At 38.8% G+C, this 27036-nt stretch overlaps 1 protein-coding gene across 1 annotated transcript in view; it reads left to right on the plus strand.

The window, feature by feature from the left end:
- The window catches only part of col17a1b (collagen, type XVII, alpha 1b), a 40922-nt gene extending 14545 nt beyond the window's left edge, over positions 1–26377 (plus strand). Inside the window, exons 17-57 of the mRNA XM_066693217.1 lie at positions 468–617; positions 1116–1292; positions 1745–1795; positions 2130–2156; positions 2901–2927; positions 3120–3182; positions 4248–4352; positions 8079–8141; positions 8396–8431; positions 8542–8595; positions 8964–8999; positions 9661–9696; positions 10253–10315; positions 10658–10693; positions 10842–10913; positions 11392–11418; positions 11626–11661; positions 13481–13516; positions 13890–13970; positions 14232–14267; positions 14633–14680; positions 15313–15378; positions 15702–15728; positions 15942–16004; positions 16214–16273; positions 16537–16563; positions 16991–17041; positions 17345–17407; positions 18340–18393; positions 18891–18995; positions 19320–19445; positions 20047–20130; positions 20384–20488; positions 21041–21136; positions 22113–22259; positions 22766–22924; positions 23137–23298; positions 23925–24110; positions 24762–24842; positions 24992–25054; positions 25149–26377. Of these exons, the coding sequence (XP_066549314.1) occupies positions 468–617; positions 1116–1292; positions 1745–1795; positions 2130–2156; positions 2901–2927; positions 3120–3182; positions 4248–4352; positions 8079–8141; positions 8396–8431; positions 8542–8595; positions 8964–8999; positions 9661–9696; positions 10253–10315; positions 10658–10693; positions 10842–10913; positions 11392–11418; positions 11626–11661; positions 13481–13516; positions 13890–13970; positions 14232–14267; positions 14633–14680; positions 15313–15378; positions 15702–15728; positions 15942–16004; positions 16214–16273; positions 16537–16563; positions 16991–17041; positions 17345–17407; positions 18340–18393; positions 18891–18995; positions 19320–19445; positions 20047–20130; positions 20384–20488; positions 21041–21136; positions 22113–22259; positions 22766–22924; positions 23137–23298; positions 23925–24110; positions 24762–24842; positions 24992–25054; positions 25149–25195 (3032 nt within the window). The 3' untranslated portion in view covers positions 25196–26377. The remainder of the gene's footprint in view (positions 1–467; positions 618–1115; positions 1293–1744; positions 1796–2129; positions 2157–2900; positions 2928–3119; positions 3183–4247; positions 4353–8078; positions 8142–8395; positions 8432–8541; positions 8596–8963; positions 9000–9660; positions 9697–10252; positions 10316–10657; positions 10694–10841; positions 10914–11391; positions 11419–11625; positions 11662–13480; positions 13517–13889; positions 13971–14231; positions 14268–14632; positions 14681–15312; positions 15379–15701; positions 15729–15941; positions 16005–16213; positions 16274–16536; positions 16564–16990; positions 17042–17344; positions 17408–18339; positions 18394–18890; positions 18996–19319; positions 19446–20046; positions 20131–20383; positions 20489–21040; positions 21137–22112; positions 22260–22765; positions 22925–23136; positions 23299–23924; positions 24111–24761; positions 24843–24991; positions 25055–25148) is intronic.
- The last annotated feature ends 659 nt before the right edge of the window (positions 26378–27036 follow it).

Consider the following 27036-nt stretch of genomic DNA (forward strand, 5'->3'; position numbering starts at 1 on the left):
TATGGACATGTCCCCTTATAGATGCATTATATAATTTATAGATTATTTTATACATAATATGAATAATTTGAATCGGGCAAGCTGTCTGAGATTAATATAATAAGCTTCATGATAATACAATTGAAATTGTGTGCATACTGCATACAAACAGACACAATGTATAGATAATATGTTAAATACACTGTAACACCAATATCATACATTATTCATTTACACATTACTTTTCCCACAAAATATGTAATTGATCGGGTAATAATTGGTTACCTAAAATTATCCTAAAACTTTAATATAAGCTCAGTTTAAAAGGCCTCTTCCTTTCAGATCTGAAATCTGATGCAATAAACTGCAAAAATTGCAAAAGTGAAAGGTGAAAATCACCCTGTAAATTCTTCTGTCTTGTTGTTCTAAACAGCGGATTTGATGGGTGCCAGTATGTTTAACTTGCTCTTTCCCACTATTCCTCATAGAGATCCACAAGGTGGAGGATTATGGTGGGGGCGGGGGTGGGGGCTGCTGCGGAGCGAGTGATTCGTGCTGCAGTTGGTGGAAGTGGCTGCTGGGACTACTGTTGGGGCTGCTGCTACTCCTTGGCCTGCTCTTCGGACTCATTGCTCTGGGTATGACGGCGGGGGCAGCGTAAAACCGGGTCTTATTAGAGCTTCTGCAGAACCTTGAATGAGTGTGTCAGAGAAGCTGTATGTATTTGCACTCAACCAATCATTATTTTAGTTAAAATGCTTGTTTTTGGTACTTGGATTCATATAATTGAAGAAAGTGGTTCTGTGTTGAGATTTCCAGATTACATTTTGAGGAGTTGTTTTAATAATCCTGAATGCTGTGAGGAATGTGCACTGTGTCTGGCATCTTCTGCAATATTTTTTCTTCCTTTGGTGTATTAACCTAGGTTGTCTGAACCTGACCTTGAAGTAACAAAATGTCATAGTATGAATTAATCTAAAAAAGTAAAACAACAGTATTTGAATGTGCCTCAGTATTAGGAATGAAAATGAAATGTATTTCAATAAGTAATTAAAGCTAATTACCTAGCTTCATACACATATTTTTCTAGAATGAATTTGTGGCCTCCATTGTTTATGGTGTCTCTCTCTCTGCAGCGGATGAGGTGAAGAAGCTAAAGTCTCGTGTGGCAGTTCTGGAGAGCAACTCCGGGTTAATTAGCAAACTTAAAGAAGACCGCAATAACCTTGGCAATATCATTACTGACGACATTATCCTGAAGAAGACTGTGCAGGACCTGCTACTGACAGAGCTGCATTCGGAAACCATAAAAGGTACGGTTGATCCATTGATGTTTTGACAGATTTTCTTCCAAGTGGTTTGTTCATGGTGTATGCATGAAATAGAATAGTTTAATTTGCTTAGAAGTGTTTTTTGTGAGGTGGGCGATATTAAATGCTCCAATGCCATAGTTTAAATTACAACAACAGCTTAATAATTATTCAAACCAAGTATTCACGCAATATATATTTTTTAGGCTCACCTATGATTAATCTTTTGATCAGTCTGTCTGTCTGTCCACTTTTACAATCATTTTCTGGAGCACAGTAATTGTGTGTGCTAGATTGTACATCTTTTACTCTGAATGCCTTCTAACCAAGTTCTTACAATTTAGAACGCTGTCTCCTGGTTAAAATCTGTAGCTTTAAAGTGGCTCTCTGAACATATCTTTCTAACTAGCCCTGGAGCCAGGATTTCAGCTGATGGTCTTTTCACTTTCTTGCAGCCACTCTTGCCGCTTCTGTCAAAGGTGAAAGAGGAGAGCCTGGACTCAAAGGTAACAGGATATGTAACCTTAAATCCTACAGCATTCCCTTTGTCTTATAATGGTGAAATATGAGACTGGGTTGTATAAGTCCGTCATTCCCAAAATTGTTTACCTTGCAGCCCTGTTTTGTGGTATTATAGAATTGCAGACATTTTACAGATCAGCACCAAATATGCTACAGACTGGCAGCGGTCCGCGGATTGAGAATGTATATCAGAAGTTGTTTGTATTACAGGAAGCAGAGACAGGTCCCTTTGTTTGTGACAAGTGGCAGACTTGTGGAGAAATTAAGAAGTAAATGTTATTTCCTAAAAAAATATCTGTTTGCTTGAATTTATTTCAGGTGACATGGGGGCTCCAGGACCTAAAGGTCAGTGTTTCTTTTAAATCTTCATTGATCAGATTTCACAGAGAAGAAGGTGTTGGCATTCTCTTTGGTCAGGAAAACCAAATCTCCAGATAAACAAAAGGGATATAGATTTCAGGAAATTAATGACCCATGAAGGCATCTTATAGATACACAAGTGAAAGAGTCTGTTTTGTTGTTTCTGTTCACATTTACAATGCAGCTTGCCTACTATCGCCTATATTGTACATGTCCTTTTTGGATTTTCAAATTGGACATCTGTGCAGAGAGCACATAACATAGAAGAAAGAATAAATCTGAGAATCCTTCATTTGGAGTAGGAAGTTGTTTCAGCTTCATTATTTTGTAGTGTTTTGGCAGCGTATTGGTAAGAAAAACAATAAGGATTTAGTTCAGTTGCCAGGTAGGCTACAACTGCCACATAAACAACAGGTCAATACATACCACCAACCACCAAGACAATCAGCAAATAGCAAACCTATTAGTCAAATTTTCCAATACACTGAAAACAGACTGTATTCATTAATCACTAATCTCTTCAATTATCCAAGGGCTAATTATAGTCAAAAATGATTTCAGTGCAATGAGGAAATACAATAAATGTGTTCCAGTGAATGGAATATTCTAAATGTTTTCTTCTCGATATTAGGGAGATTGCTACAGAAAGCCTTATCTTATGCTTCCCAAATTCTTTATCAATCTAAATATTACTGCATTGTGAAGTAATTGACATTTTCTCTTTCTCAGGTGATAATGGCTTCCCTGGTATTCCAGGTAAGAATACAGATTTAGACCACAGTATTAGATTAAAAGAAACTTAGGTAGTGCTTATTGATGTATTCAGGTATTTACCATAAAGCAGTTTAGTGGGGGAATTAGTCAATAAATGAACAAATACACCAATAAATTAATTAAATTTTGCTTTGCATGTTACTGGTTACTGAAGCATTTTCCTCTCACATCAAGGTCCTCCAGGTTTCATTGGACACACAGGACAAGAGGGGCCCAAGGGCCAGAAAGGGAGCTCAGGTAAAGATGGGGAGAGGGAGGCGGATACATATCAGATACAAATCACTGTCCGAGCCATTCTTTCTGGGATATTCCTTCTATCTTTCCAACAGGATTGTCTTTGGAGACTTTGTTTAAAACCAAAAAGTAACTGAAATCAGCATACTTCTTATTCATTTTTTTCTTCCAACTTCAAAAATATGGACTATGATTCTATGGAGAGGCCTTCCAAATGCTCTATGACTACCTTACTTAATTTATGAGTCTACCTGCTACATATTTCAAACCTCATGTCTAATGTTATTAAATCTTAAGTAATCTTAGGTAACCTGATTAAACAAATTACACAAAAACATTATACTTTTTCAACAGCTATGAAAATGATTCAACATTCAATATTTATGTGTACAAAAGTATGTTAACCTTTAAATTCAGTAACTTTTGGCACCCCCCTTTGATCAGAAATGACTAAGCGTTTCCTGTAACTGTTGGTCAGTCTCTCACCTCGGTTTTGAGGAATTTTGGCCCATTCCTAATTAAACAACTGTTTCAAATTGTTGAAATTTGAAGGCTTTCTTGCATGGACAGCTCACTTCAAGACCCACCACAACATTTCAATGGGGTTTAGGTCTGGACTTTGAAAAGGCCATTCTAAAATGTGGAAGTTCTTCTTCTGCCACCATTTTTTTGTAGATCTGCTTCTATGTTTTGGATTATTGTCTTGCTGCATGACCCACTTTCTTTTCAGCTTCAGCTCATGGTCTGACATTCTCCTCTAGATTTTCTGATACAATTCAGAATTCATGAAGATAGATTTTTACATACCCGGACTATTAATTATTAATTGTTTGTCTAATTCATACATCATTTTGTTTATAAAGACATAGAATTGGTTAATATTATCCCAACTGGATATTTAAGAAAAGACTGCTTTTGATTCAAGAAGGCTATCGTGGTAGAACTATGGAAATTCTGTAATTATCATTGGGGTTCATAAACTTTTTCTTGCCCCTGTATGTCTTGGTTATGTAATCTCACCAACTGCCATCTTGGGATTAATGCAGTGAGGCACTGTATTGTGTTTAGGTGAACGTGGTGCTGAAGGCCCATCTGGGCCGAGGGGCAGAGAAGGGTCCACTGGTCCCCGTGGAGAACCAGGGCTACCTGGCTTCGGAGAAAAGGGAGAGAAAGGTATGGACTTTCCTGTCCTCTTCGAGGTATGCTGCAGTGTAATGATCCAGGAATGCAACCTTATAGGCTTGTCACGATACTAGAATTTTGAACTTCGATATGATACCTGTTCAATTTCACGATACTGGATACCACACAAAAATAAATAAAAAATCTGTACACATAACATACATTAGCTTTCCTTTCATAAAGATACACAATCTTCACTCCAGATCAAATGGGCCGGAGCAGTAAACACAAATATTAACAGAACTCTTTCCAGAATTCAGTAACATTTCAAACATTTTCTTCAGAACAATAGAGTGCAGGTAGCTAATAACACTCATGTATATTTTGGTAATTTCTTTGGCCAACATAACATAGAGCAGGGCTTCCCAACCTTTTCCATTCCAAGGCACACTTGATCAACATCATAAATCTTTGAGGCCCACTACCCACAAAATCCATTCAAAAACTCATTTTTAAATACATTTAAATACATTGAATTCATTTGCATAATTTGTCAATAACATAACATTAGCTACTAAGTGTATAGAATTGAATCCAATCCTTTTTTCTTTTTTTTTTTTACAATTAATCCATATAAACAAAATAAAACATCCCCTTGTAGTTTAAAATGTGTTATGTCGAACAGTAATTGTGTTTTAATTTATTTTTACAAGCACATGGTTTATATATAGTTAGGCTATTGATTTAACTTGCATGAAACATGTTAACCTTCCAGTGAAAGCACTTTACTCCTAATAAACTGTATGTGTGGTGACGTATGCATGTTATCTTTAATTTGTATTTTATTCAATAGAGAAAATAGTGTCAGAAATAACTAATCGTTATTAAAACGGTGTAAAACCCTTGATTATTATTATTATTATTTTTATTTCTTGGCAGACGCCCTTATCCAGGGCGACTTAAAACATAAGCGCAAAACAAAGTGCAAAAATACAGTTAAGTACAAGGCATCAATCATTACAAATTCACGTTAACTAAAACATAGTAATACAAAATAAATTTTACAAATTCCAATTTACAATTTACACAAGTACAGTAAGTGAGGTCCTACATCCTGGAAGGTGAAGCTAAGTACTGTCAAGATGCAACACACAGTCAAGGGCAACGGGAAATGGAGCAAGGAGGAAAACAATCAAAAGCACAAGGGGCATAAAAAACTGAAGTGCTATCTAGCAGGGATAAAATGACTCATAATTAACCCTGGTGTTCAGTAACATTAAAAAAAGACAACTATACTGAATGTAGTAAATTCGAAAGACACTGGAACACAGTAACCTTAATAGTTGGGTTAAAAGAAACTAAAGAAAAAGACTCCCTTCTACAGTTTGTGTCAACATATATTTTTCAGTATATAATAATAATAATAATAATAATAATAATAATAGTAATAATAATAATGGGTAAATTGCAATTAACTTACTACGGAGTTGTTTACTAACCACGGGATCATCTCCAGTTAGTGCGCTGCTTTCAGTTCTTTGCAATTGGCTTATTAATCCTATACCACTTTTCAGTTGTACAGCTTACATTCAACATTTTGGGTGTCTTCTGTGCATTTAGCAAAAAATCCCAAACAGCAGATGTTTTTCGAGACATTTGTTTAGTTTTTTTACTTTTGCATTATATTGCACAACACTTTGCGCGATGGCAGATAAAGAAACAATAATGCAGAATAACACAGAGTGGTCCACATACATGCTGATAGATGTGGGTTAGTACTCTTTCAGAAATAAAAATAGTTAAATTATCAGTGTAATCGTACATTTTCAAAATACATTGTTTAAATTTAATCTGGTCCAATACCTGCTGACACAACAGTTTTTAACTTTGTTATATTCCACAACTTTTATTTAAGTAATCGGCATTATACAAATGTTTTAATGTAGATAGACTACGAGTGACATTTGAAGTCAATGGCTGCATTTGAAACCGCATAATACCCATACTATACGTACTACATACCAACATTTCAGTAATGTTGAAATGTTGGTATGTAGTACGTGTAGTATGGGTAGTATGCGGTTTCAAATACAGCCAATGATGTGATTGTCACGTGACAAACCTTCAAAACCTCCGAAGGTCTGGAGACCGAACGAACCTTCGAACCTTCCAAGACAGGCCTAATTATTATTATTATTTATTTAACAAAACATTTATTCCTATTTTAAAAGCATTTAAAAATATATGTTTGCGGCCCACCTGCAGTACCTCTACGGCCCACAGGTTGTGAATCACTGACATAGAGCATTCCGTGACTGGTTTAATCTGGCTTGTTGTAGTAACAGTCAATAGGCACATAGGCTAGTTTCTAACTTTCGTTTGGACTTCACCCTGGTCTCATTGCAAACCCAGGTCTCTGGATCAATGCCTTGATCAGTCACTGTCTGATCATGTGCTCATTATTTTGTATCAGGTGCAAGGCTGGCGATAGGCTGGCTACTGGTAGCGTTTATTAGACTGCTGTTGGCACTACAATTCAGTATCTACAGGACTGAAGATGCCCCTCACCCAGCGCTGCACACGGAATAAAGACACTGCCAGGTTGCTAAATGCAACACAAACAAACCTGTCAGTGTTTCAAGTTGTTGAAATACAGTCTGTGGTAAATGCACTGCAGTGTTGAAAAGTACGTCCCTGCATTGATGTATCCAGCTGTATACAGTCAACCCCATCTCAAAACGCTTTCACATTGCATAAGATGTTATACTTTAATTTTATGCTAGTTTTATAACTGATTGTTTTTTAATTGTATGTTTGCTAGCATATGTGCTTACCGATTTCTACACCAGTTTACACAGTTTAATGTTTGTTCATGTTTATGTAGCCTATAAATACTTACATTTTCAATGTGAATGCAGTGTTACTGCGGTGAAAATGTTGTGTGATGTTCATATGTAAAAATATTAAGTTTAATCCAACTGTTTATTTTTCGATTTCATAACACAGCTGTTTTATAAAGGTGATGCATTTTGCGGGTGCGGTGGTTTTATTTAATCCGAAATCTCGACGGTTCTAGTGTTAAGAGCTCACCGAATGTAATCAGTCCAATCAATACCAAATTGTAAAAATACAAAAAGTGGTGCAGTGTCTCAGTGAATTGTGATAATCCAGGCTTTCCTTTTATTTGTCTACTTGAAATCTGTGAAATGGCAGGGCTTTATAGCTGTCATAAAGGGAATCACACACACGGCTAGGAACACAGCAGTGATACACATTTGTTTATCGCACTTCCGGAACTGATGCTTTCAGAGCCTTGTTTTTGCTGGGACCGTGGATAAGGTCCATTGGTTACATCGGCTGTCTCTTCTTTGTTGAAATTTTGTATCGCTGTAGTATTGAATTATCTGTATTTTTGACAAACCTACAACCTAATGAAAAATCTAGAAGAATATCATCTATCAAACATGACTTTTCTGAATCTCAAAAGTTTATTTATACTGCCATTTCTGTTTACCATAAAGAATGGTTCGTGTCTCAGAATATGAATGGTTTTCTTCTGCCTGACAAAAGCCAAGATGGATTGTGGAGAAAGTGCCACAATTTATCTTCTCTCTGATTGCAACGCCACATCTGTTCCTTAAGATAAGACCCTAACCCCCAATTCAGAACAGTTACAAATGCACCCATTTAAAATATTATATTTGAATATGAAAGGGAAGAAAATCACTTTCATACAGAAGGCTCAGCTTGGCTCACACCATGTCTGTGTGATCCCAGGTTCAACTGGCAGTCCTGGAATTCAAGGACCTCCTGGCATTGTTGGCCCAATGGGACCCAAAGGTAAGAAATCAACCATCCGTAGCAGTTCGTTTCCTTCAGAACACTCTGGAAATTATATAAATATGTAATGGGGATGTTAAATGTTGAATGCTTCTGAAAGATTTCACATAGGCCTTTAATTGTTTAAAGACAGTAACAGTTTACCCTACCTTCTCTTGATTTCTTTATGCAGAATGAATTACCAAGCAGTGTTGTTGATGGAGATTGACCTTCTCTTGTTTGTAAATGTTCTTATGTTTTCTCCCACATCTCAGGTGCAATGGGTTCTCCAGGTTCTCAAGGAGTGGCAGGTAAGTGGCTATCTTATGATGTGATTAACTGAATTCAGTCATTAGTTTGAAGGGATGTTTGTTCAAATTACACCAATTCATATCTTGTCTGTTCACTTGTATGCCCTCAGGTTCCCCTGGTCCACAAGGTTTCAATGGAGAGACGGGGGCTCCTGGTCCTAAGGGTTAGTAATAGATATGAGCTGATAAAGAGTCAGTAGATGGACTGGGAAGAAAGACAGATGCGTTTCAAAGTAATTTAGAACCGCCTCTGACAACTTTATGCTTCTGAATGTTCATAATGCCTTGAGGTATGTTTTAGGGAACAGCATAGAAATATGGTTCAATTTTGTGCTTTATTTTAATTTCAGAAATTGATTCTGCATAAAATAATAAACATTTTCATACGAACAGTGGCCCCTACCCCTACCAGGCCCTCTACTCACAATTTAATATGCATCGCTGTATTTGTCATGCCTGATGGACACAAAATAATACATCATTGTTTGTATTCAAATTAAACACCTGTTTTTTCCTGTCTTTCCCCCTGCAGGAGAAAAAGGACCTGCTGGGCCTCAAGGATTAAAGGGTAAGTAATTCGGATTGGATCAGGTAGGGTGTCAGGCTCTGATACCATGGTCCTCAGTCTCTGTGACTGCATTATTCTCTAGCCAAATTGTGATTGACGAAATAATAATGCAAATGTACATCCTCAAACTAATTAACACCAATTACTCACCTTGATGCACATGTGACTTCCAGAGTAAATTTTGGAATTAAAATCTGTTAATCCATTGATCCCTGAGAAACAAAGAAACATTCCAGTGCAGAATTTGAAAAAGCAGGGTTGTTTTCTCCTAAGTACTTGCCCAGTTGGAAACAAAAAGGTTGTAAAATCTGTCTTCCTTTAAAGTCTACTTTTAAACTTAGTTTCCTGACACAGTTTAGCCCCCTCCTCTGGGTAACATCATCACTTTATGTATGTGTATATGTATGTATGTATGTATGTATTTATTTATTTATTTGCAGATGCCCTTATCCAGGGTGACTTACAGGTTATATGAGCAATACAAAAGTGCAATAATACCTTACAAAATTCAAATAAAGCATAATACAACTATAGTTTAAACATTACAGAAGTTAAAATATACAGTTAATAGCAATGTATAAGTAAGCAACTTAATGAAAACTAGTTATGTAAAGTGTAATACTACAACACAGCTTTACTGTTTTGTATTTGTCTTACGCAGGTGACCACGGTGAGAAAGGGATTCGTGGATCTACAGGTGTGTGTGTGCTTCTTCAGGTCTGGTAGAGGGAGCAGATACTGGGTTCTGCATTGTGCTGCAGTTGTTCAATTTTAGAGTCTCAGCTGTAGTTAAAAGGACTCCTTCATGGTCTGGAGGGACAAAGTTGTTATAATCATCTGTTGAGGTGTTCTAGTTTCCATAAAATCCTCAATCAGAAGTCATTAAGTAGTTACCTTTAACACACACTTGTTAGCCCAGCCACAGTTAAAACAAAGCAGACTACTCATCTTGTAATACAGCTCCCACAAGTCTTTTTGTTTCTAGTCAAACACTGTAGCAGTTAGAACCAAGAGCAAGAAAACCAACTTGTTGTATTTCTGTGCATGCATGCATGGTCCTAAACACAGACTTACACAAAACAGCTGAACAATGGCTCTGTAGGTAGATGACAATTGTTTTTTCAGTCCTTGATCACTGAAGTGTCAGCATGCTTGTGTAGACAGGTGTGCGTCTCAGAAAGTATCTCACAGGGCTGTTGCTGTGCAGGGGTCGGTGCTGAAGTGTGAAGGAGCCTGTTATTTGTGTCTCTCAGGTGAGCAAGGACTGAGGGGCCTGCCAGGAACAGCTGGAGAGAGAGGACCACAAGGGCCAGCAGGTAAGTGATGCACAGAGACAGAGACACTGAGAACAAGACTGCAAAATCAACTGTCAGCCCTTTGGCCCTGTAAGCAGATCTCATCATGTAACATAATTTCTAAACTAAATATATCTGTTATACTTGAGTTGAGTAAAGTAAAATACTTATTTATGTATATTTTAGATTTCAAAGTTTGCTCTTATGCTTTTTATAGCAAAGTTAGTTACAGGAGCTCCTTCAGAGCAATTAAATATTTCCAAAGTCTTGAAGTCTTTGCAAATTCTCTTTCAAAAATTATAAATAGGCCAGGTTTTTCACTGGATTTGTTTCACAGTTAATGCTTTTGTGGTTTTCAAACAGGTCCTCCTGGGAGTGATGGACTCAAGGGCAGCAGAGGTAAAGCCTGTGTTTCTTTAGATGTCACTCCTGTATATCTCTTACTGAAAAGACACTTATCATATTTATATTCTATAATAATTACTGTAAACAACTCAGCGACTTGTCTGGAGCTTTATGGGTCTGGCCTCTTTTTCTGCACCTTTAGGTGACCAGGGACCAATCGGACTGCCAGGAATTAGAGGCCCAGCTGCCCCCGCAGGAGATGCTGGCCCCCCAGGTACACCTGTTAGCCCTGCATCTTCCTCATCAACTAGCAAGACAGTGTGCTCTTGTTGTGCAGTTTTGTTACACTCATTGATGTCAACTGAAAGACACACCTGCACATTCAAAACTCACATGACAAACATACACAAACATGTCCATGAGGACCTCAACCAACTGTGAAAATATTGATCTTATACAGTGGAAAATATGTGAATATGTGTTTTACTTTATTTTCCATTCTTCGGTTTTCTGTTTTGTCCTCCAACACAGGCCTTTTCTGAAAAGGTGTTTAAAATCCATTTAACATTGTGTGTAAAGTGAATTAAAGAAGGAACCACAGTAATGTGTTTTTTAAAATGCAGGGGCATGCACAAAGCCCTGGTCATGTAAAACATAGATAGATATCAATTTGTGCCCATTCAACATTACAGTAAATGTATCTCATGGTAGAATCTCAAAATGTGTTTATTTACCCCTTTTTTGCCTCCTAGGCCTTCCTGGATTACAAGGACCACCAGGTATGTAAATGCATTTTATTAAAACTGCATCTCTAAATCTTTTAGCTATGGGGGACTGCATGTGGTTCAAAATAATCTAGAATACTCTACAGTTAATTAAATTTTTGTTACTTATCTACATAATTCTTCTGTAGAATTAAAGGGTATAGCTGGCTTGCATTTTTTTATGAAAATGTGGTAATTTGTGAAAATCCTTATTGTTTATAGGGTTACCAGGAAATCCTGGCCAGCCTGGAGCTAAAGGTATATTATTATTATTACTGCTACAACTAGAACTGACATTATAATATACAATTCTATCACATCTGCCTTTGTTTAATGTTTAATTAAAATTATGATAAATGTTATATACAGACGTGGCCGAAAGTATTGGTACCCTTACATTTTATTCTAATAATGCACCATTCGCCCTGAAAAGTGTTGAAATTAAAAGATATTTTGTCATCATACATGCATGTCTTTGGTTTGTAGTGAAACAAAACAAAAATGCTGTGAAAAGAACTGAATTCTTGCTTATTCCATAAAGATTCTATTCCATTCTAAAATGGCCTGGACAATATTATTGATACCCTTTAGAAGTTATTTGAAATAATTGTATTGTAGTCATACCTCAAGTAGACCTCTTTTAATTAGTATCACAGCTGTCTTCAATCGCATAATCACTAATTCATCCAGTTTAAATGGAGAAAAATACTCACTCTCCTGTTTTGTGTCACTGTGTTTATCACACTGAACATGGAAAAGAGAAGGAAAACCAGAGAGTTTTCTGAGGAGGTTAGAAAGAAAGTAATAGCCAAGCATGGTCAACATAAAGGCTACAAGACCATCTCTAAAGCACTTGATGTTCCTGTGAGCACTGTTGCCACAATTATTAAGAAGTTTAAGGCCCATGTGACTGTAGCCAACATCCCTGGACGTGCCCGCAAGAGAAGGATTGTTCGAATGATGGAGAAAGAACCAAGGAAAACTTCAAAACAGATCCAATCCGACGTTCAAGCTCAAGGTGCAACAGTTTTAAGTTGCACCATCCATCGCTGTCTGAATGAAAATGGGCTCCATGGTAGAAGACCCAGGAAGACCCCACTTCTAAGAGAGAAACACAAAAAAGCCAGACTGGAGTTTGCCAAAATGCATGTGGACAAGCCACAGTCCTTCTGGAAGAATGTCCTTTGGACAGACTAAACAAAAGTAGAGCTTTATAGTAACTCCCATGTTTACAGGGAAAAAAAATAAAACTTTCAAAGAAAAGAACACCATCCCTACAATGAAACACGGAGGAGGCTCAGTGATGTTTTGGGGTTGTTTTGCTGCCTCTGGCACTGGGTACCTTGAATCTGTGCATGGCACAATGAAATCAGAAGACTATCAAGGCATTTTGGAGTGAAACATACAGCCAAGTGTCAGAAAGCTGTGTCTCAGTCGCAGGTCATGGGTCCTCCAGCAGGATAATGACCCGAAACATACCTCAAAAAGCACCCAAGAGTGGATGAGAAGAAAACATTGGACCGTTCTGAAGTGGCCTTCTATGAGTCCTAAACTAAATCCTATCGAACATCTGTAGAATGAGCTGAAACTCGCAGTTGGGAAAAGTCACCAATCAAACCTGAGAGAACTGGAGTGGTTTGCTCAAGAAAAGTGGGCCAAAACTATCAGTCAGTGCTTGATTGCAGTTATTGTCTCCAAAGTCTGTGCAACGAAATATTAGGTTATGGGTCCCAATATTTTTGTCCATGCCATTTTCTTTTGTTTTTCTGTTTAAAGTAATATGTTACATCATAAATCAAAAGCAAAGATTCTGTTCTATTAAATGTGAAATAAAGAAGGGTGGATACCAAATACTTTTGTCAATTTCTACTTAGTTCACAGAATATTGTGAGTTTTTTTTAAAAAGTGGAACGGTACCAATACTTTCGGCCACGTCTGTGATCATTTACATCAGAATTGATTTACATTTTTGGTTTACAATTACATTATACGGTTTACAAGTGTAGTTTACAAAACCAATCAATGTCAGACCAACTGAGATCTGTATGACCTATAACTGACACACACTATCTCTTAGGTGATACAGGTGAACCTGGTAGAGTCATTAATGCAGGTAAGAGAAGTGCATTTTCAGCAGATTTATTCCATGTGTATTTGTTTAATCAGAAGCCACAGAAATCACAGAAACCCGTTGGGGAAAGGTTTGTAGATTTAAGCCTGCTTCACAAATATACGGGCAGAACCCATACAAGCCAGGATACTCACTGTTTGAGACTTGTTGTTTGTTCTCTCTCTCTGCTGAATAGCCAGTGCTGAAAATGATTGACACTATCCATGAGGAAGACGTGTTAAACATATTTCACTTAAATAGTCGGGCTTTCCTTAAAAACAGAAATTAGTATTGGATTTCTAATGGGTATTTGCTACCTCTTAATTACAATTTCTGTTGCATTATATAAAAACTGTATATATATTTTTTCCTACAGCCGGATCCAACTCTGTGGTAATTCCTGGAGCCCCAGGGATCCCTGGACCCCCTGGACCACCTGGATCGCCTGGACTGTCAGGTGGGAGTAGGCTTTAGTTTCACACTTTTTGGGATGTAATCTTGCTTGTGTTTTCTGTAAATCAGTCATCTCTGCTTTACACATAATTTACTACTGTTCATGTGAGTGTGTGTACAGGGATTGAAACGAGGCTATGCCAGCAAAAGTTAATTGTCATTTGTACCGTTATGTTTCTGGAACAGCAATTAGTTGCCACCTTTTGTATTGAATTGTGTTGCCCCAATCCCAGTGTTATTACCGATTGTCATTCTGTCTCTCCAGGTCCTATTGGCCCTGCTGGTCTTCCAGGTCAGCCAGGTATGTGACAACTCTCTGTCTGCTAATGCAGATACCAGCCATCGGTGCCCCAGGAATCCATAATGCACATGAGTGTACTGCAAGGCCAAGACCATATCTCTGTGGCAGAGCTCGGAGAACTGTGGAGATTCACTGACAACATTCACTGACTCACTAGATGGACTGTAGAGGAAAGAAATCCAGTTTGTTAGTTTTGAATGTTTCCTGAAGAATATTGATAGGCTTTCAGTGTTCTTGACTGAGAGGTAGGCCCCCATCAGTTTGAGTTAATCACCTCAAAAACATGATACATCCAGGTAATAGGCTCTGAGGTGTCAGTAATGAAGTGCAAGCAGTAAACCCTATGTCTTGTTGGTCCTTTGTAGGTCCTAAGGGTGCCCAAGGAGAGCAAGGCATCATGTCCGTATCAGAGAGTGAGTGTTCACTGCTGTTCTCTTCTCAGTCCAGACATGCACCCACACTGAGCACAAGACTGCAACCCTGATAGTTAATTCACTAACTGCAAAGAGACCTAATGAAAAGTTAAAGGAATATTATGACAGATGATATTATGATGATATCAGAATTATTGATCTTCTGATCTAGCATATGAAAAAAGACACAGCAGTTAATTGTTTGATCTTTCATTCATAGTTAAAAGAATCTTTTAGACATTCCACATCTTGGGCATTTGTAAACTGTTTTTCCCTCCCAGCCCTCTCAATACAAGTCTAACTGAAGGCCCTGATAGTAAAGCTTATGTATGGACACCATTCAAATCACACCAAACTTGACCTGCAAGGGAATTTTTCAGCATTCCCCAGTGCTGCTAATGCCCATTTTTAGCATTGCATGCTCACATTGTGTGAAGACAATTTACATCACAGATAAACCTATTCAGATATACAGCTCTGTAAAACATTAAGAGACCACTCCTAGTTCAGAAATCAATGTTAAATGATCTCTTAATTTGTTCCAGAGCTGTATATGAAAGAAATACTGTGATGGCCACCTTATTATGTCTCAACTAGGAGTGTTGTTTTTGATGTAGTCTTCTTTCCCCCAGCAAAGTACAAGGACAGTCAACTCCTCCAAGGCCCCCCTGGTCCCCCTGGTCCTTCAGGTCCTTCAGGTAAACTCTCAAGTCACACAGTTTGAGTTGTGAGAACCAACAATTTTTGCCAATGAAACAAACAAACTGAAAAGATATATAGTTGTATAATATATAAATTAAACTTTTCAATAAACATTTGACACTGTATTGACTCATAACCATAACCATTAAATAATTTGTGAACCAAATTAAGATGACGAGATATATCGGTGTCTGTGCTGATTCTTTGCGAAGTGGAAAAAATGCACTGTTCTGAGTGTCCTGACTGTAGCAGGAAAGGGGAGAAACTTTCAATCTGTTCAAATTTGTTTTCTCTTTTCTCTCTTGCCTTGCTATCCCAGGTCCACCAGGCCCATCAGGACAGCCAGGTAACCCAATTTAATGATTGGTGCTCATGAGGAAAATGCTGCAGAGGGGGACAGTTGTTTCCATCAGTGGTACTCTGTTTTGTCATCTTTAATTTACCGTTTCTCAACTTGTTCACCTTTCTGAAACCAAAAATGCATCTTCCCAGTATCTCTCCCATGTCTGAGCACCACTGCAGTGTGCTCCAGTTCTGATGCTACGATTCCTCCCCACAGGTGTGGGCAGGCCCGGACCTCCTGGTGAGAAAGGAGAGCCAGGTAGCTTTGTACCAAATTCAGGTAGGCTGTCTTCCCCTTGAACTCCACCTTCAGTTGATCTTACAGGATATGTTTACAACAACTGGATTCTTTTGCCATTAATTTTTTTTTATGATAGAGGGATTATTCTGTCAATGGGATTTAGACAACTTGTAATTATATGGTTGAATAGGTTGGCCAAAGTGAATTGCTGTTGTAATAGAGCACTTGTTGTTGTTGTTTCTCTTCAGGAACTTTCTTCGCTGGGCCTCCCGGGCCACCTGGACTTCCTGGGCCTAAAGGGTCAACGGGTAAGTGCAGCTCAACAGGGCAGAAGAGTAGGCAAGCCATGCTCAATAACCACTGAACAGTTGTGATGCACTGAATGGTGTAGGAATGGGCTTTCAGTCTTTTAACTGAAGGGAAATTAAAGGTAAAAGCTCTCTAAGGTGACTTTCATGTAGGTTAAATATCATATCTGACTTAAGTATTTGATTTACAAAACAATAGTCTTAATAGAATTAAAAAAAATTGTGTGTGTTTCTAACCTGGTTTACATTTCTAACTTTTGTAGGTGACCATGGACCAAGGGGATACCAAGGTAAGCCTGGACTAAGCCTACAGTAATGGCTTACACAGTAACGGCATGTTGACGGACCATGGCTTGTTTAAGGCAGAGTGACTCCCACATTTCTAGAATCTCTTTGTGATTCCAATGAACAATGCCTTCCAGACACATGCAGAGTGATCTCTCTATTTAAAGTGTTAACAGATCAATGACTTGTTCTTCGAAGTCTGAAGGCGGGACACAAGTAAAATGCATGTGTCCTCAGAGATCACTGCATGATGGAGAAATTAATATAAAAAGTCCTACACAACACTCTGGAATTCTCCTCTTGTTTGGGCTAAAATGTGGTTGACTATGAAGTGTGTGAGGTTGACAATGATGCACTTTGCTAACCTATATCTGTGTATTGGACCAGCATTGCTTGATCAAAATTTGTCTTTCTTGTGTGTTTGTTCCTCAGGGGAGCCTGGTCAACCCGGTCTGCCTGGGAGTTCCAGCATCCAAGGACAGGGTGAGTTCTCGGTGTCTGCCAAGAAGACTTCAATATTACAACAGTTATCTGAAACAGGCCTGATGAAGACACTTAGTGATGATTTTTAGATTGTGGTTATCTTAGTATTTTTGATTCGACATGGTTTACATTAGGCTCAGACTATACAGAAAAGTATAATCAGTGAATTTATATTTTTAAGTAGCTTAACAATAATGAAATAGTACAAAATAGTGTTGAACTGACCAATAGAGCAACTATTATTCTAACAAATCCAATTATTACTGTCAGTCTGTTCACTGCTGTCTTTTTCTTTAACCTCAGGCCCACCAGGACCCCAAGGTCCCCCAGGACCCCGCGGACCAGAAGGCCCCAAGGGTGACCAAGGTAAGGACTGAACTCCCAAAATATCTGCATTCCATTTGCCCTTCATGTCTTCTTTTATTCACAGGGAGCACAAGACACTTGACATTGACATTCTTCAGGGCCATTTTATTTTCTTATAGTCTATTATGTTGCCATTTTCTAAAACATTGTTATTCTATGTGGGGCCACTTCTTCTTATTCAACATTTTGAAAAATATATAAAACTTACATGGGAAAGCTTTTTCTGGCAAATAAACTAATTGAGATGTGTAATTACGGTTGTTCCATGAGCAATTGTTGTGAGAATAAAATGTAATTCTAAGTTTGACACGTCTTAGCCTATTAAAAAGCAAAAATTATTTGATATTTTGATTATTTTTATCAGTGTAAGCTATTTCAGTTTTGTTTTAGTATTTAGTATTGTTATGATGGGACGAGATGCTTTTCTGGCCTCCAACGTATTAATACTGGGATCGGGTAGGCTACCATTTAAGAATGTTTTTTAAAACATAGAACAGAATTGGAAAGTGAATTTGAAGAGTCTTACAACTTAAAGAATTTTGGAGCAATGCCAAAACCCACCCCCTGGATGGTAAATCCTTTAATGGTATATTGATACCAATAAGCTTTCACTGGCACAGCCCTAAGCACAGTGTAATTGGGAGTCAATATTGCACAGTGGTGTATGGAGAAGTTCATAAATGTGCAAAAATAATCATTTCAATTTGCAAGACAATACAAAATTGCAAATACTCAAAGCAGTGTGTAGTTTCCTTGATACATTTGACAACCTGGCTTGTCTTCTCTCTGCCGGCCAAATTCCACCTGTGTTGCTCTAGAACAGCCTCCTAGTCAACTATCCTGGAATAATCCTTCAACAGACATATTTGATCATACCATACAGATGTAGCACTTACTGTTTTTTACAATGTATCTCTGCTCTTCTTCCTCAGGAGATGCGGGAGTCCCTGGAGCTCCTGGCATCCCTGGCTCCACAGTGTTAAGAGGTAACACACCAATCTGTACCACGCTACTATCCAGCATCTATGGCAGACAGGACTGACAACACTAGGCTTTTCATATAGAAGAAGCACAAACAGACAGTGTGTGTCAGTTTCTATAGAAATATTTCAAGAATATAGAATCCCAGAATGTTTGCTGATGACTTCTTATTTGTGAACCTACAAGTAAATTAAAGTAAAATTACAAAACATATATAAGCATGTTTTTTGTACCCAATTGTCTTGTTTCATTGAAAGTGGATACAATTGAACTGCTCACTGAAAAGGGTTTGGTTGTAGAAGCACCTAGGTTTATTGATTGTACCTTTGTAAATGATGAGTGAAAGATTCTAAAATCTTTCAGCCCTTTTTTCAACAGTAGAATAACCAGCCAAAATGGTGGACAGAGAACATTAGAAACTAAAGTTGCGATCATTTGTTTTGTGTTTCTTCATTCGTTTTGTTTCTGATGTCAGTGTTAATCTTTTTATTGCTTTCTCCAGGTGGGAATTTGGTAGGCTATCAGGGACCCCCTGGTCCTCCTGGGCCCCCAGGGCCCCCGGGCACTAGTGAAAATGTCCGCCAGTACATTGGAGAGTACTTTCAGAGTAGGTGGCTGAAGGTCTTATTCGTGTGCCATTATACAGTCCTGAGTTTACAAACCTAACTGTCTCCAGTTCTGGATTTTAAAATTGTTAAAAACACATTGGTAAAATTCTTAGTTCCCATGTTTAGAGGTCAAAGAAAATATTGACAGAACTTCAATACAAGAAGAACCTTGTTTACACAATATTGTTTGTCATTGATTTTCTTTATTTGTGTTTTGTAAAAAATGATTTTTAAACTGTAAGTACTTTTTATAGATAAAGCTGCAGTAGTAGATGTGTTGCTCACACAAATGTAGTGAGTCTGGTGTGGTGTTGTCCTTGCAGGTGATTCTATAAGGCAATACTTGAGCAGACTCCAGGGACCCCCAGGACCTCCTGGACCCCCAGGCAATGCAGTTTCTGACGCTACCCTTGATGAAGTGGCCAGCCGCGTCGTTGCCTACTTACAGAGTGAGTTATGTGGAAACATGGGATCTGGGGAGTTCTTCAGGAGATGTACATTGGCAGAATTGTTAGTACACAGCAAGAAGTGGGAAACCCTACCTCATAAAAAAACAGCTTACCTGTTTGAAGTGAGAAACCATGGGAAACTGCCCAATGTACCAACACTGCATATATTTCAACTGTGATTGATGGATCCTACCAGGAATCGATGGTAGATTATGGTAAACTGCAATATACAAGAAATCACATGGTTTCATTGAACTGACTGATTATTACTATGCTTAACAGTCATGTGACTTTTTGGTTGTAAATGTAGTAAAACAAATTGACCCCTTCACTGAACAAAATGGCCACCTGATATTTTGACCCTCAATAAATCATTCCTGGAGCAAACACTGATGATTGTACATTTAATTAAACTGGCATATGCTCGACACATACAACTCTTCCTCTATTTACCACAGTGACAAAAGCTTATAATTCTACAGACTAAAGTTTCTGTAATAAAAGCCACAGGACTTATACAGTTGTTGTAAAATATGTTTGGCAGTCTTTGGAATGTGAATTGTTCCTAATCCCAGAATATTTGACTGTGCTTGTGTTTCAGGTATTGGCATCTCCAGTGGTGCTCCCGGCCCCCCTGGCCCTGCAGGGTCTGTCTCTGTCAGTGACATTGTGTCCCTGCTGCAGAGTGAGTAGCTGCCCTGAGTTCCAGCCTTGCACACATACAGTGCATTAAGCGTGTCAAACTCAGTAAGGGTTTGTTTGTCCATCTGTTTGTGGTGCGTAATTAGTCTACTGTTTGTTTCAAAAGATTTAAAGGTAACATGAGGAAGAAATACACAAATGAAACTTCTGCACTAGACATGAATGACGCAAAACCGGAATGTAAATGACAGTATATTGGGGGAGGTGTGAGTCTGACGTCTCTGTGCTGTGTTCAGGGGAGGATTTGCGGCAGTATCTGATGGGACCCCCTGGCCCTCCTGGTCCCTCTAGCTCTTACAGCCTGCAGGAGATCTCCTCTCGAGTCCTCAGCATGTTGACCGGTGAGAGCAACACCCACAATCGCACGACTCTCTGTTTATTGGTAAAGGCCTGGTTTCCACTGTGGGCAGACAGCCCCAGCCAATTGAATTACTGTGAGTGAGCAGTGGAACAGCATCATCTTACATCCCACAGATGAAGTAACAAAGGGCCTACGACTTACAGCACATTTCAGTTCAGGCTGAACACAGTAGGAATTCAGGAGTAAGAGGTCAAAATACTTGTCTACTGCATTTACTCTATTGTGTCAAGAATTGCTAAGTTAATACTGTCTTTGCTATTCAGTCTTGAGGTCAGGTCTGTTGAAACTATTAAATATAGTCTTTTACAACAGTGGCAACACTTTTGTCTTCACAAAGCTTTTGTGAAGCTATGTCTAATTTAATGAAACTGAAATAATTAACTTTAGCCTTCTAAATCATTATAAGTTAGAGATATTTGAGAACAATGAGAACCTGCAGCCCTCCACCTGTGCTAAGACTTTTCCAGGAGGATTGAATGTTCTGTGGAGTTGTGCTCGGGTGTCCAATGACTGTTGTGTGCTGTGTTCTCAGATGCAGGGAGAATAGGTGTGACAGGACCCCCTGGTCCTCCAGGACCCCCAGGACTGCCAGGCTCCACCTACGGAGACATATCAGCTCTGCTGCAAAGTAAGAGAGGCCACCTGCCCCAGCAACCTGCCCTGCTCAAGTACCAAATACAAGACAGGCTGTGGTTTTATCTGTCAGCATTACAGACATGGGGAACTGCCAAAAATACATTCTGAACTTGTATTATAACATGCTGGTTTTTATTCTGTGGTCATACTAACGACGTATCTGTTTACTTACCCTGCATGACTCTCAGCTTAATGTCTCGACCAGTTCACTCTCAATTTGCTGCTATTGCTCTGCAGTCTGTCGTGCAGGCAATAACTGTGTCCGTTAAGTGTGCCTAGTGCAGTGTGCTTATCTATACTTCATCAGTTCATAAGCTTTCTTTGCTTCATCACTGACAGCTCTCCGTATTTGTGTATCTGAAATCTGCCTCAAGCACCTTTTAGTAATAAGTACCTTATTCCCAATGATTTGTTGTAACCATAAGTGCTGGACTGGAGTTGTGCAGGGAGGACTAATCAGCTCTACAATGCAGAGTGGAAATGATCTTCAATTACAATGTGGCTATATAGAATTAGAATATAGATTAAACCTAGACTAAACATATTCTCTTTGTTTTGTTTTGCATAACTGTAATGCACAGGCACAGTACATGTCCTGCTCTGTATAGTTTTGCCCCTGTAGTCTATTGTTGTATTCCCTGGAGCCCTCCCCATGCCCCAGCACCCTCAAACCCCCTGCCTCCTGTCAGCCTGCCATGGCACACTCAGCTCTGTCCTCTCACAGCTTCCACAGACACACAGCCTCGCTGGCTTCTCTTCATGTCCATCCTGGCTACATAAATGCAGTCCTGATTGCTCATTAGGGTGAGGACTTGGTCTCCAATAGGTCATTGAATGCAGATTTCTGAACCCAACAGCTTGGTACAATACACTATACAGTGCATGGAGGTGCTGTGTAAATACCTGACCACTTGAATGGTATTTACACCCAAGGTTTGTTCTTTCTCTCTTGCTTTCTTCTTCTGAAGACTCAGAGTTTCGTAGGTTTGTTGGGCCCCAAGGGCCCCCCGGACCCCAAGGAAGGCAGGGCCCCCAAGGGCCACCCGGCCCCACAGGATCAGTCAGCTATAGTGGCTCAAGCAGAGAGCTGGAAGACATCAGAACCCGCCTGCAGAGTAAGCCTAGTTTAATGCTACTTTGTTCCCTATTACAGGATGAAAAGGTAATTTGAATTACGGTGACTCTAACTCACTATTCTGAGGGGATTATAACATTCTGGAAAATATGGCTTTACACATCTAATTTTCCTTTCTCTTCTACTGTGTGGTCTCCTGCCTGGATCAGTGTTTTTGTACACTCCTGGGTGGTGGCAGGCTCATAACCCCTAGAATGAACACTACTAATAAACCAAGGTGTTTTAGAAATAATGAAGTAAGCCTGTGAAGATATTAACTATTTGTAGCTTCTGGTTCCATGTTTTTGACACTGTGGAAAGCTGCATCTAAGCTTCCTTTTGACTCATGATTCAATGTAAATTTCTGAGTTCTGAATGCAATGTAAAAAGTCAAATAGTGCTCCATTTCAGCATTATCTCCTTGTTGCATTGACATTTGGAAGACGACGGGAAATGGTGGCCAAATGCCATAACAGTGATGCCCATGTAAAACGTTTCTGTCTCTAGATGTTGAGTTTGGTACCCGCTCTGGTCGCTCTGGTCCCCCTGGTCCCCCTGGTCCCCCTGGCCCTCAGGGGCCCCCTGGGGTGTCCAGTGGTTTGGTGTCGTATGCTGAGAACACGCAGAGAGAGCACTTCCGTTCAGAGCTCATCAGCTACCTCTCCAGTGAGTGCCCTGTTACTGTTCAGCAGTTTCACATCTGTCTTTAAACATCCAGCAGTATCCAAATGGCAGAGACGTCTATAAATTAGTTATATTTTAGGGTTGGGATTAGGATAATGCTTAGGCTTAAGGTTTGGGTTTGGGAGTAGACATTTGTGGATATTACTGAAAAGCATAGAAGTAAAATGGTGTCTTTCAATCATTTTGTATAACAGGTGACAGCAGTATCAGGAGTCGCATATCTGGCCCCCCAGGCCCCCCAGGCCCACGTGGACACAAAGGGGATAGAGGAGACCCTGGTTACAGTGGGGGTGGCTCATGGACTGACACAATGGATTACTCCACCATTGCAGTGAAAGTAACTGACTACATGAAATGTGAGTATTTCAGGGTCTGAAATTAATACAATAATACAATTGCAAAATATGATGAGCAGAGAAAGTAAGCAGTATATTTGTTTTTTGTTTACCTTTCCAAATAAACTACTAATTACTTAAGGACAATTGCTTTTTAATAAGTATTGCATCCAAACATTATATCCCAGAAAACTAGAAAACATTCTTTACTATAAATATAGGACCATAGTTAATCTGTTCTGGCGAGTTACCCTTTAATTTGTGAAACACATTTGTGGACAATGGCTGGTCTGTCAGGCTTTCTCCTGGTGACTATAAGGAGTAGCCTGAGGCAGAAAGACTACTTATTAACTTTGAACCATGCAGTAAATGTATGATCATGAAGAGCCGTTTCCCTCCCATGTCCCAAGGTGTTCCCATGATTTGATTGGTTTAGTGTTTGCTAGATGGCAATGGTTGCCTCAGTTCTGCTCGTGTCTGATTTGCACTGGATCATTGATCATTTTGGGGGGGAAAGTGCACATTTGTTTTTCCTTTCCTATCTTCATTATATGAGGCTTCTCTATTCATATAAGAGACTCACTCACAGAAGTGTAATCCTTGTAGAAGCTGGGTGCTGGCATGTCTAATTCTGTGTCCTCTCTCAGCCCAGGGCCTGCTGAAAGATGCATCCCACAGTGTGACTAAGCATGTGACTGAGCGTGTGAGCTACCCAGGCCTTCCTGGCCCCCCTGGCCCCCCCGGTTTCCCCGGGCCTGTCGGGCCCCCAGGGTACAGCCACGTCATTGGGGCCTATGGCAACGTCACCGCTGACCTGATGGAATTCTTCAGAGGTGCGGACTCGACACTGCTGCCTTGGGCTTCCTACACCTGCTGATTACTACATACTGTGACATTAGAAATGCTTATTTTAGTTGAAAGTCAGCGCAATAAAATTGACCACACACTTAGGCATTGTATTGATTTGTACTTAGGCTTCACTTATTAAGTTTCCTCCATGTTGTAGGTAGAATCTGCTGAAAACAAGTCACAATGTTGTTACTGGTTACAAAAGTACTGAATATCTGGTCTGCAAAGGCCTGGCACACTTGATTATAGTCTGTGGAGATGCATTTCTAGTGGCTGTATTTCAAATTCTCCCAGATGAAGCATCTGCCAGTTCCATTTTGTGAAAATAATATATAGGGCACAGACTAAACATTGATAACAGCTCTAGAAATGTCTCTGCCTTATCCCCTTCATGCTTGGCATTGCAATGGAATTGTAGTTAAGACATTTGATTTTCCTAAGGGATATTACCACACCTTCACGTTTCTAAAAAGCGTGATTTATCTTGAGGATTTTGTCCTCTCTGCCTTCCTGCAATTGTTTGATGTTATTGCTGGGCTACTTTTTGCATAGATATGCTGGTAAAACTGTAACTAAAAGTAACTTTCCATTAAGGTGGCACAGACCTTTAACTGATGATAATTTTTCTTTCGCAGCCTATGGCACTATTCCAGGGCCCCCTGGTAGAGAAGGAAAGAAGGGGGAGAGAGGATACATTGGCCCTAAGGGAGACAAAGGTACTTTTTTCTCAATCTCCACGAAAGTACCCTTTGAATGAAATCATAAACGCCATTAAAAGCCCATTGCACACAACCACTCCAAGCAGTAGTGTATGTTAGATGAACAGTTGAAGGCTTTGCAAAGTTTTGACCATCTCCTCTTGCAGGTGAAAGAGGACTGCCAGGACCAATGGGCATTGAGGGCCCCAGAGGATACAAGGGAGAGAAAGGTATGACAGTTGGATACCAATTTCATATTACATTTGTATATATATTTTAAGTCTCCAATTTAAACTGATTGTTAATTATCCATCTACATTTCAGGAGAGCAAGTTGCGCTTGGCCGGAGGAAGAGAAGCATAGGAGTTTAAAACAAGAACAGGATTCACTCTCCTTAATTTATGTAATAATACCGAGCAGTACTGGAAACTTTGGACTCTCTGAGGGATGTGGAGTGTCCGCGTCACTGGCGATAACAGTAATATGTTGACATGTTAGTGGTATGTTGCTTGCTTTTTCTGTTTTGGTTTTTAACTGCAGTGTGGGGGGAGACTTTACTGAATAGCACTAGAGTGTTCAGTTTTTATATAAAGATTTTTAATACTTAATTCTTGGTACTATATGTCTTTGTAGCAGTTAAACCTGGGAGAAAATCAAATATGGAACACCTACAAATCATAATTCCCTCTTGCATAGTGCATGCATCTATGTAACATGTAATTAAAATATGATAAATCCATTAATTGTAGATGATACGCAAGGTTTATGGACACATTGGTAACATCATAATGTAATGTTTTCAGAAGTATAATGCAATCCTAGATGGATGCACTGGGTATGAGGCAATAACCGTAAAACATAACTTGTGGTAACCTAAGAGGGGTATAGAACTCATGTAATTGTCAGAGTTTAGCTGCCTTTTAAAGTACTTTTAGCAAAACCTGGTGGGTTGGTCACTTCTTTAATTTTCAAACCTTCCCTCCCCTGAATGACCTCAACACACCATTCATTCCTGCATGTTGTTTGAGTGACTAAAAGAATGGGACCCATGTATTCTCTACATATGGTATACCTTACATTTCACTACTGCTACTTTTGTGTGGGTGAGATATAGTTTGTACATGTTCTGCATTTGTTTTATTTTGATGTAATCATTTTTTTTATAGAGCCAGCTTGTTTTCCACAGTCTAACACTTTTATAAAACAATCTGCAATTATTACATAAACTATTTTTTCCACACAAAAAATATTCTACTGCTATAAATTGATTTACAAATTAGTTCCATAAAACCCATTTATGCAAAAAGTTTTTAAATTATGGAAATGTATTTTTAATACAAAAACTTTGAATAAATGTTTGTTTACTATATTGTATTTTTGGTGTAACTATTCGGATAAAGATGCCTTAATTGCTCTGACTTTTATAGGATTCTCCATACAGGTTAATGTAAGGAAAAAGCCTAAAATGCAGAGACCTTCTGTATAGATCTGTGGATTACATTTAATTTTGTAATAACTGTAGGAATAAATAAAAAATGCAATATTAAAATATACAGTACATATTTTATTTACACCAGGATTGTGTCAATCTACAGAAGCATTTTTTTTAATATAAATCACCTGATCTTTAAAATGCATAAGATCTACATCATAAACTTCAAATTTAGACATTCAGATTACACATCCTTGTTATTGGTTTGCAAACTGGCATATAGGAAAATAATTCTTCAGGAGATTCGACAGCCTGCATACAAATTACCCATCAGTTCACCAATAACAAACAGTCATAAGTTCTTGTGGCAGTGCACGCAATCTACCATCTTTCCTTACGTGTGTATTTATTATAAGTCTAGGTATCGATTATTTTTCTGTTTCACCTCCTAAAATATCCAGCTTGGGGAATTACTTGATTTTTAACAATACATGTTAAATCAGAGTTGTTTAATAAGGTGTCTCTTCATGCACTATTGATACATAACCCACAGTATCAGGGAAATCCAGCAGCCATAATTTCACAACTTTCAGTCGGGTCAAATGACAGCACTTCTTCCAGGATTTAAGAATATATATACTTCTAGAATTAGAAAGTATACCAGTGAATATAGAACAAGGACAAAATGACCCTTTGCTTTTGACTCATACCAACCAAACATTTACAGACCAACTCCATGTCCTGCAGACCTTTGTAGCTTCCTGCTTAACTACACTGCTC

The sequence above is a fragment of the Amia ocellicauda genome, chromosome 20 (assembly GCF_036373705.1).
Source record: "Amia ocellicauda isolate fAmiCal2 chromosome 20, fAmiCal2.hap1, whole genome shotgun sequence".
Taxonomy (NCBI): Eukaryota; Metazoa; Chordata; class Actinopteri; order Amiiformes; family Amiidae; genus Amia; species Amia ocellicauda.